General features: G+C 39.0%; 1 protein-coding gene across 3 annotated transcripts in view; it reads left to right on the plus strand.

Moving 5' to 3' along the window:
* Positions 1 to 3,313, plus strand: part of LOC122865953 (probable global transcription activator SNF2L2) — a 7,702-nt gene extending 4,389 nt beyond the window's left edge. For all 3 annotated transcript variants that reach the window (XM_044175018.1, XM_044175020.1, XM_044175019.1), the window contains exons 4-6: positions 1,674 to 1,775; positions 1,964 to 2,108; positions 2,348 to 3,313. In XM_044175018.1, coding sequence (XP_044030953.1) covers positions 1,674 to 1,775; positions 1,964 to 2,108; positions 2,348 to 2,481 — 381 coding nt within the window. In that variant the 3' untranslated portion in view covers positions 2,482 to 3,313. The remainder of the gene's footprint in view (positions 1 to 1,673; positions 1,776 to 1,963; positions 2,109 to 2,347) is intronic.
* Positions 3,314 to 11,528: the final 8,215 nt, after the last annotated feature.

Raw genomic sequence — 11,528 nt, forward strand, 5'->3', positions numbered from 1 at the left:
CTCTGGGAACCATGAATGTTGTACCACATTTCATGGCAATCCATCAAATAGTTGTTGAGAAATGTCAGTCTGGACCCAAGGTTTGGACAGACCAACCTACCAACATTGCCATCCATAGAGGCATGCCGTTAGCATGGCTAGGAAAGAAAACTGCATCTTCATTTCTTGATAGAAACGGTAAAAATAATGTATCTTAGCCATAAAACTTAGCCACAAACACAGGTAAGGCTTCATTTAACAAGCTTGTTAGTTACAGAAAATTTGAGCTGTAAGGTTGGGATTCAGTAGCACATTGAAGGGTCTGAAAAACAGAAGAGAAAATAAATGTATCAAATCATCTACTCACTCATACAGGCCGTCACTCGGTAAAATGTGTATGTGTGATTAGAAGTGGTCTTAAATCACACACTCACCCCAGCAACAAGCCTTTATCCTAATTAAGGGGGAGTTCACACATGAATGATCAAACAAAGTGACAAAGGCAATATGGTGTTCTTCTATATTCGTATTATTGTCAACAAAGACCAAAACCAACAATGTATTAGTCCATCTCTCAGTACTTTCTCTCTTACAACTATATAGTTTCATTTTTTAACAAGGATGGCGTATATACTGTATTTATTGGGGACTATTTTCAGTGGCGGATTAACACATATTGGGGCAGCAGGACGGTGTATGTGGGATTGACTCAAACTTGTTGGTTTCGGTCTTTTCATAGAATTTGTTGACAATAATAAAACAAAATACCATCAGACGTGTCCTCCAGATTATTATTATTACACTCACTATGTACTAATAAGCCCAAAGTGGCTCCTACTGTCACAATGTGAGACCAAACATATCAGATTTCACATTAAACAATAAATCAGAAGTGGAATTCTTGATAAAATCATTAGATTTAAAATGATCTGACTTCTCTAATGAGCTGAACAATGACTTGCCTTATTTTACATGACTCCACTTTGTGTGCTCTGCTCTAAACAATGTAACTTGAGACTTGACTTGATACTTAAAAGGTTAAAAGAATAGTTCAACGTTTTGGGAAATACCCTTATTTGCTTTCTTACTGAGATGCAGCTAAAGTGAGCAGGCAATTAGCTAAACTTAGCAGTCCAGAAGCAGGGAGAAACAGCTAGCCTTCCTAGAGTCTTGCCTGCACTCTGACTTTTCCTGGCTATCAGTGGAGACTCCAGGAAGTCATTGGGCCCGGCCAAGTAATAGTGCTAGCACATAACTCCCCTTAAAACCCAGAATTTCATCTTTTTAATAATGTGTTAATAAGTGAGCTTTAGTAACACATTATTAATCTTTGTTTGTTTAATCCGTGACCTTTAGAGGTACAGGTAGGCAGATTTCTTTCACCTTTGGGCAGAGCGAGGCTAACTGTTTCCCCCTGTTTCCAGTCTTGCCAGCTTAATACTTAGTGTACAGGCATGAGTGTGGTACTGATCCTCTCATCTAATTTTCAGCAAGAAAGCAAATAAGGCCTATTTCTCAAAATGTTAAAGAAACTCAGTTATTGTGAGACGTCTGGGTTTGTATTATTGTGTTTTGGGAATGTATTTTTAGTTTTTTCTTATAAGAATACCCTCTTTTCTTAAATGCTTAATGATAGATGATTATTTTTTGCAATAGTCACACTGAGGTTTTGATACTGACCCTCTGCTTCACAGGAACGTGTGCGTAATCACAAGTACAGAAGTGTGGGGGATTTGGAAAAGGATATTTTCCTCCTGTGTCACAATGCTCAGACTTATAACCTGGAGGGATCTCAGGTGAACCCCAAGGAATTCTTTCATTTGAAAACAAAACAATTATTTTTCACAGTCTCCATTCTATTGTTGTCGTAAATGGGTTTGGCTCTTGATATGGTGAAGGAACAACCCATATTCTGTTTATATGTGTGTATGTGTGTGTGTTTCTGCATTTGTGTGTTGCATGTGTCTCTTGTTTGCCACTGCAGATCTATGAAGACTCAATTGTCATTAAGTCTGTTTTCGAGAGCGCGAGACAGAGAATTGTCACAGACGAGGAACAGAAAGAGACAGTTAGCGCCAGTCACAGCGATAATGGCGGTGGAGCTGAAGACCAATTTGTTCCATCAGCAGGTGAGGGTTAAAACACAAACTTCAGAAGGGTTGTTGTTTTTACAAGTGACCAAATGAAACCAAAAAGAAGCTGAGGACAAACATTCTGTGGTTAAAAAATTGTAGTCTTTAAAAGTATTGTTTGCTGGTCATTCTTACATTTAACAACTTGGCTTTTGAACTACAGGAGCATTTGAAAATTGCAAATACAATGTTTTTGTATTAGACTCATCCTACTTTCTCTTTTTGTAACCAACCAGTGAAGCCATTACCAGTCCAGCTAAAGAAGGGGAACAAGGAGGAGAGAAGCAGAAATACCATGGCCAAGAGGCTCCACAGTGATTTAGACAGTGATGAGGATCTAGAGGATAACACCACAAAAGATGAAGGTTGAACTGAAGGACCCTCAGTTTTTTTGTATTCTGGTTCATGTCAATTCTCTGCCACATCCCTTTTCATTAGTTTCTTCATTTTCTAAGCAAAAGAAAGGTCTTTGAAAATTGAATGGGAAAGACCATTCAATGAGAGGCACTTATGGAACAATGCTTCAATATACGTCTTGCTGTACATGCTGTTCTTTTAGTTTAGCTGGTCTTTTACAATCTTTTACGTTTTATCTGCCTTAGTCCCTGTGATTGCTTCTGCAAATATTATGTAAAACACCAGTTTCACTGACTGTTTTTAATCCATATATTTGATTGTATAAAATGCCTTCATATGTTTTGGAGCATGATATGTGTATCTGTCCTGAAGCTGGCTCCTCCAGAGCAGCACTTGCTGATGACAATGTTGATGTGTTCAGGGCTAGAAAATTGAAGCACACAGGAAGGTATTTTTAAAGAAAAAAAGAACAAATGAACACTGTAAGTTTGTTTAAAATCTCTGAATGTGATTTTAGAGATGATTCAACTTTGATAAAAACCACAGTGGAAGTATAAGGGTCAAAGAGACTTTATAAAAACTAGTACTGATAGTAGTACTTTTGTCTGTTTCTGATACTTGATGGAATAAGTTTGGGTCTAATCAAGGGTACTCAAGTTGAACATTTGTATCCCTTGTGCTACAGCATATTCACATATTGTACAGTTTGTGTGAAAAGTAAGTAAAAAAATTTCTTTTCATTTACTCTCCTGGCTGTTGGGGAGGATGGAAGACATCATTGTTAAGACAATCCCTGGAAACATGTATCACTTAAACACTTGTGAAATAAATTTTACCAAAAAGTCCCACTGGTTGGTGATTATTATCATTATTAATAGTAGTAGTAGAAGTCGTAGTCATGCAGTCATGCGTAAATCACATCAGATCATGGAAGTGGTCAAAAGGATTAAAAAATGGTTCGGCAGGTTTGAATTTAAATATAGTAATTATTCAGTAACATACAGCAAATGTAACCTCCACATTAAGGCAGGAGGTACTATCAGAGTCAGCATTATTCCCTTTAGAGTGTAAATACTGTATGGGATATGCATTTTTGACAATATGCCAATAGGTGGTGCAAGAGAACTGTTTGATTGTGTCAGTATTTCTGGTTGCCACAAGTGTTTCTTAAGCACATGCTTGTGTAAAAGTGTCACCTTTTCATTTCATTAATTATCTTGACCCAGTTGTTTTCAGCATTTCTTTACCTTATTATCACTATATTAAATGCAGTAATTAATAAGAATATTACATGTTTTGTACAGCTCATGCAGATGAAAGGTCACACCAAACCCTGGGCCGTAACACAAACTATTATTTCCACAAATGATGTACAAAATGCAAGTGATGTCATAACACTTCTAACACTTGTAATTTTTATCACCACTACTGTGTGACCATATATATATAGACTATATGTGTTTCCAGGTACTTGTGAGATGATTAATGGGAGAGGAAAGAAGAAAAAAAAGTTCCGATACACAAATCTGTTTTCACTTCTGGACTTTTCTCTCTCAAAACTATCTCTTATCTTGAATTTTTCTGTGAAATATCATTTTACCTCTTTTGGCCTCAAACTGTTTTAAATGAAACCTTGTGAAAAGGTTAGAGGGGAAATGTCAACAACTCACAGTCATCTCACAAGTATGGTGGTCAGAGCGTGCTTGCAACTGTGTGAGCAGATTTTTGTAGCACAGTAAAATGAATGGAACCCAATGGTTGCCTGAGAGACAAGACCCAAAAAATGATTGTTGGTTATGTTTTGGAGAATGTTTTGCATTGAAGAATGTGCAACTTATCAATGGCCTAAATATGCAAGGTGTAGAACATGTCTTGTTACAATGCCATTTTTACCAGGACAGAACCAAAACAACCATATTACCTGAATTAAAAAATGTTTCATATTTTCTTTGTAACCACAGTTATCAAACAAGGCAGATGGGAAGGGGTCACATAGGCCACCTCAACCAAAGATCAATGCAATGAAATACAATAAATATATAAAGATCCATATCTCAGTGGAATAGTCTGCCATACTTTATATACCAAGAATCTAGTTTTAAAAAAAAGCAACAGAAGAGGTTATTCCTGAAGGTAGGCATGCAAAATAAATAAGCAAAATATGTTTTAACTCTTCTTTCTTGCAGTGTAGATGTTCCGGTATAGATTGAGATTTACTTTTAGCCACGCTATGGACCAAAGCCCACCACTTAGGTCCAGACTGAAATTGTTCAACAAATGTTACATGGATGGCCTAATAACTTTGGTGATCTGGTGACTTTTCCTCTATGGTTGACACTTTTGGTTTTCAGTGAAATTACTCAACAATTGTTGGATGGATGGAAGTTTTCAGTTATCAAGTGAAATATCTCACCATCTACTGAATGGACTTACACAAACAATTGTGCAGACATGCATGGTTCCCATAGGATGAAACCTCCTGACTTTGGTGATACCCTGACTTTTCCTTTTCGCCACCATGGGGTTTACATTTCTGGTTCTGAGTGAAATGTCTATTAGATGGATTGCCATGAAATCGGTCCAGACTTTGAGGTTCCCCTAAGCTGATCCCCTGACTCTTCATCTAGCGTCATCATCTGGTCAAAATTTCAATTTGTCCAATACTTTGAGTTATGCTCAGATACCTGCAGCCTCAGCTGTACTTTGTTTTTGGTGCTGATTAACAAATGTTAGCAACTAAGATGAACATGAACATCTGTTCCGTCAGATATGTGTGAGACGGATGACACAGCTCAAATGCTTGAGCTTTATTTACGATTACCCAAATAAACAATAAATAGAGTCTTTGTTTTCCTCAGTGATAATATTTTTATCTGAATTGCTACCCAGCTGTTCTCTGTATATCTATATTCAAGTCCCACATCAATCACCAGAAAGCTGAATGAGAATATTACTCAACACGTCTCAGTGTTCCCGGTCCAATATAAAGTGTAGCGTGATCAACGCTACAAAAATGTCTATCATCTTTTTCAGTCAAAATACATTTTCTGCAGTGTTCCCCAGGTAAAAAACTAAAACTAAATAAATCAATTTACAGTACTGAGATATTCTCTTTAACATTTAATGAAGTGCAGATTGTCAGAAGTAAAAAGCTCCTCACAGATGTTTAGAGATTAACAATGTCCTTAGTGTGGGGCAGCTAAAAGGCGTGGGCTCTTGCTGTAAATAGCTCTGGGGAACAAGTGGCACGTATGTCTTCCTAATGAAAATCTCACATAAAATTCATCTCACATTAACCTAATGGAAGAGCAGGGCTAGAGATATTACTGAAGGTAGACGCCCTAATGGCTTTTGGAGATTAGTGGGCCCAGAAGGTGACTTTAATCCGTTGAGAAGACAATCCATTTTCTTTTTACCCATAGGACACAGATTTAATGGATAGTTAGTGTGGTCCACATTTTCCTAATCACCTGTAATATCAGTTGATCACCTTTGACCTTATTGCTCTTTCACTGTCAGTCTTGGTAGGAAAATGTCAACACCAACATTTATCTTTGATGTTAAGTCTCATTTGCCAGACATATTGGGCCATTTTGAATTTCTCATCATTAGTATGACATTTTACATTCATTTTGCCTTAGTAGTCCCTCCCTGGGGACGACTGCCAGCTATTTTTGAAAAACCTACAAAAGTTGGTCACATATTTTTCTCTGTCATAGGAGGCCCAAGTATTGAACACCAAGTTTCCAAGTCACTAACCCAGACTGTCAGAGTGCTGACAAGTTGGTTAAGACAGAACAGTAAAACACATCAGCTGTCTTCTGTCACAGTACATGTACAATTTGTGTGACAGAACTGCTGTATCAAGAAAGAGGTACATTATTGGGTACAGCAGCTTGAGGAATAGTGACCTAAATGTAAAAATCAATAATTCAATTATTGCATTTCCTCTGCCGGTGTTAGTGTTCTCTGCTTCACTTAGTACATACAATACAGTACGTCAATAACCATTATGATCTTGGTGACAACTTGACTTTGCATTGTGCTTTGCCAAATAGAGAGACAGGTTTTCAGTGACACTTGAGGAATTTTATGTTCGTCATAGTGGAAACAAGATATTCTGAAGTCTGAGGTGGTAACTTTCTGATTTAACTATATCGTTAGGCACTATTGACTCAGTGTAGTTGTTTGAGGTGTGCTGCGTCTGTATATAACTGGATTGCTGATGAAGATTCTAGATTCTAGGTTTTATTGGCATGGGAAACAGATGTTAACATTGCCAAAGCATGTGTGAAATAAAAACATAGAACAGAAAAAATGTGTTATTGGAATACATACAGATGAGTAAAATAATATAGTAGTAATAATAATAAGTATTATAATAATAATAAAAATAATAAATATTGACTTGCAGTTAAAAATACAAATACAAGTAAGTGAAAACTACATAAACATCGCAACATATTTTTGTATGTATGTGTGTGTGTGTGTGTGTCTAGGTCAGTCACTGTCCCTCAGGTTGTGGCATGTTGATACATATTGGGCAGCAAGATATGCCCTGTCTCCTGCTCCTAGGAGTATTTTTAATTTTCAGAGGTCATTTAGCTCTTTGAAATCTGAGATTACAAAATTGAACTTGTTAAAGAAAATGTTTCTTATTTTATTGAATGGTGTCCATTGTAGGAGGAAGTGCAACTCTGTCTCAACCTCACCTGTCGAACAGTGACCACATCTGTTTTCTTTTGGTTGCCATGATTTTTTGTCTTCCTTTTTCGATTGTCTGTTTGACAGTAGAGAGATATTCTGACAATTCATAATCTCTTTTTAGGGCCAGATAACCTTCTGATCTACTTTGGCTTGTAGTTTCTTCTTTCCAGTAGGTTTCTTTACATTGCATTATAATTTGGTTTACCCTGATTGGTATTTGGAAAGCAGTGTTGTTGTGAGATTGGTCAGAGTGTGTCTGAGAGGGGGCACCGACTGACGTAGGGTACTCTTTTCTGGGCTCATCTCTTGGGTTTGGAGGGCTTTGGAATGGAGGGTGTCTAGGGGGCTGGATTTAAGGTGATTAAAAAATTTGAGCGCTCTCTTTTGAATGTTAATTATCAGTGGGTATCTGTCTAATTGCTCTACATGCATTTGTTGGTGTTTTTCTGTGTAAGTGTAAAATGTTTCTGCAGAATTCTGTTGGATGTTTCTCCCAATGGGTATAGCTATGATGACTGAGAAACTCTTCAAGTTTCATGTGGGTATAATTTCATTGTACCTAGTGCGTAAGGCTGGGTTGTTTTGTTGGCAATGGTTTTCATTTGCTATTTTTCTCAGGTCTTTTCTGATGGTCTTGCATTCTTGATCAAACCATTTGTCAGCATTTTGCTTTTTAACAGGTTCCCTTTTATGTTTTATAAGGTTAGCTTTAATAGCTTCCTTATGAAATATCATGTTGATATCATCAATGGCCTTTTTTACACCATCTCTGGTAGGGAAATATTGATTCTGCTTATATACTGATATGTCATTCATCAGATCAGATAAGTTCAAGGCCATGATAAATTTCTCTCCACTGTCTTGGGCCCATCTATAAGTAGAATTTAATTTATACAGCTTTCTGGGTTTCCTTTTTGTGTCACTCATTTGACCTGAGAGTTTAAAGAACACATTTATTTGGTTGTGGTCTGAAAGAGGTGATTGATGTCTGACAGTGAATGCATTGATAGTGGAGGGATCCATGTCAGTGATTGCATAGTCTACTACACTAGACCCAAGAGCTGAGGAGTATGTGAATCTCTCTAAAGAGCCCCCTCTGAACCATTATCTATGTACATCCCACTTTGTTTTATTTCAGAGTCAAGGTTGTTCCTGAGGGGTGATGGTTGGTGTGGTAAACAGAGAAGACTGACCAAACACATAGTTGTTGCCATGTGGGTCAATGAAATCAGGTCAGATTCCTGTTTGTCCATTAAAATCTCCAGTTAGAAGTATGTTTCCCTGGGCCTGGAAATGGGTGATTTCTGAGTGGAGAGTTTCATAAATGTCTTCTTCAAAACAAGGACAATCTACTAGGCGTATATACTGTAAATAGCACAGATATGTAGGTCTCTATCAGTTATGCCCAGGCTTTGATCTAATCTTAAGCAAATGTGTGATTTACCCTGTTTAACTGGTGAGATCTGATAGTAAAGATCTTTATACCACATCAAGATCCCCCCTGATGTTCTGCCCTTGTGTATGTTTTTTAATTTTATAGAGGGCACCATGACTTCATTATAGCCTAGAGGACAGTGAGTGAGCAGATCATTTTGACACCACGTTTGTGTTAACAATTACATCAACATCTTTGATAGCTTTCATGAATTCAGGGTTTTAACTCTTCAGCTCAAAGGTTGAGGAGTGGAGACCCTGAATATTCCAGAAGCTTTATATAAAATGAACACATTAAAACAATCAAAATGAACATGTATAGTGAGACAAATATAAAAACACCTACAACTATCTATACATTTACAATACTGAATAATAATTTTACATGGATTACATGAGGAGGGGTGTCTGTCCTAGGCAGCAGGGTGGAGACCACAATGCAGGTGTCAGGGAATCACTGGCCATCTCCTGCTCCTCACTGTCTCAGCAGTGTCTTTATGAAGGCTGTGTAGGTAATTTGTTCCTGTGTGGGTTACCAGGCATTGAGGGCTCTTGAGGGTTTCCTTTTTCAAAAGCTTCATTGCCTAACCTGTGGTGTGGCAGCTTCTAGATAGCACTTTCTTACCAGGAAAAAGCTTGTTTGTGTTCAGGAATTTCCCATTAGAGTCAGCCAGCAGGACCACTTGTGGGGCTTCCTCTTCCAGTTGAGCGGAGGGAAACTTGGATGGGCAGAGCTGGCTGTTGACAGCTGGCTGTGTGGATGTATCAGCAGGTGCCAGGGTGTTGATGGGCTGAGTGCAGAGCAGAGAGGGTGAGAGAGACAAGGCAGGGGTTTGGAACAAGCTCCTTTCTCTATTCTCAGCACTCCTTCTCTTTGGCTAACTGAACATGGAGTACACTGTTATCCTGTTTGAGTGCCTCTAGACTTCCTCTGAGGTCAGATGCCAAGGCATGTCTGTCTCTCTTAAGCTGCTGGAGCTCCTCTTTAGGCTGTTGTAAAGTGTTGTCTGGGTGGTCAGACAATCTGGCTTGGGTCAGCTCTTTGAATTCAGGAACGTCCAGCTCCAGCAGGGCCACACTCTCCTTCAGCTGGTTGGTGGAGCTAGCAGATGTGGGAGGAGCAGAGATGGATAAGGTGGTGAGGTTCCCTAATGGGTTCTCATCATCTTCATTGTCAGAGGGGACACTGATCCTCTTGGTGTCCACCTCAGCTTTCAACAGAGGAAATTACTACAGGTGTCTTCATTCCCTTGGAACATGACCTTTCCTTTGGTGTAGTATGTGATGGTAAGCAGAGGGTCATCCTTGTCAAGGTGTTCATCTTTACAGATCTTTAATCTGCCTCCTGAGCTGATGCCCTCACTGGATACATATGCAGAATTGCTGCACAGAGTATCTTTCCAGATTTAGAATAGAAATAAAAGAATATGAGGTTGTTCTTCTTCCTTCCTTCTATTTGTTGGGCGTAGTCACTGACGAGGACCTCTGGGTTTTCACAGAGTGTCTTCTCCTTGTGTTTCTCCCTAGCTGTTCCACTCTTACATTTAGCAGGGTACTGAATCTCCTTGCTCTCTACTCTGAGAGCTGTGCTGTGCTGCCTTCTGATTGGTTTCCATGGCAACGACCTGTTTACTTACCAAAGGGAGCTAGGCTAGCTTTTCTAGCCTACAAACACTGGCAAAAAAAAAACAAAAAACTGATATATTATTGTTACCAACAAGGATCCTTTAATTTTTCTTCTTGTCTTTATTAAGTAATTCTTCTGTTTGCTTCTTTAGTGCAGTTTCTCCTTTGAAATGTTGGTAATAGTAGCAGATAGCAGTTAACAGTTGCTAGCTAGCTTGACAGTTAGCCAGTTTTTTTAATTTAAAAAATACATTCTGAGATGATATTTCCTCTTCCTTATCATTACAAGAATGAGATGCCGTCGGAATAGACCAGAACAGGAGCTCAGATCTGCAGCCTACATCCAAGCTCACCATGTCATGAAGCTCTCTACAGATTTGGAGGTCGAGAAGCCTGATATAAAGGAGTGACCCTGGGGAATGATGCACATATCAAAATTAAGATGCCTGAGCAAAGAAGTAATTCTCTTTTGAACTGCTACTGCCTCCTGCGCAATTTCATGACCTCTCTAATGCAACAAAATTTTTCAAGAGGCAGGGAGGAATGCATCAAGTTGCTATCTAAGGTGATGCCTAGAAATTCTATAGCCTTGAGTGGGCCTGACGTTTTTTCTTCTGATAGAGGAATGCCCAATTTTCACAAAGTTTGAGAGCAGTGATGCATCGATCTGGTTTTGAATTTGGATTGTCCACTGTCAGAAAATCATCTGTTAGGATTTGGCTCCTTAGATTGTGAGAGATTGCAGCAGCAGGAGGAAGAATGGAACTACGGTGGAGGCTGAGACTGCACCCAGCGATCTCTGCGGGACTGTGATGCCATCAATGTTTGCTAGAGTAACATCATCGTTCAGCATCACAGGCGCCGGATGGGTCAAAAATGGGACGGCTGTGCCCTGAAAAACTGGCTTGTTGAAGGTGCCGAACCAGACTCCAGAGCTTGAATTCTGGAGTTCATGCTGGCGAGCGATGTCTGACATGACGGGCAGCAGGGTAAATTTAAGCACGTACACTGTTAGTCTGGTCTTTCTCATGGGGTAGCTTGCAAAGCGGCTTGCAGAGGAAGCAGCAAGGGTAGGCAGGCTAAATCATCTCAAATAAGGCGTCTCATATGAGATTTGCCAATTGAATGCGTAGAAGGGAATCAGCTAAGCCATCAGCTGGTGGGCTGGCTTAAGATTGGCTCCTGTCAGCTGATGTAGCTGGGATTGTGAGCTGAGCTTCACATTGTGGCCTGCCTGAACTAACACTATGCTCAATATTATAAACATATATTTATGTGTATGAAAACAGACAA

This window comes from Siniperca chuatsi, linkage group LG18 (assembly GCF_020085105.1).
Source record: "Siniperca chuatsi isolate FFG_IHB_CAS linkage group LG18, ASM2008510v1, whole genome shotgun sequence".
NCBI lineage: Eukaryota > Metazoa > Chordata > Actinopteri > Centrarchiformes > Sinipercidae > Siniperca > Siniperca chuatsi.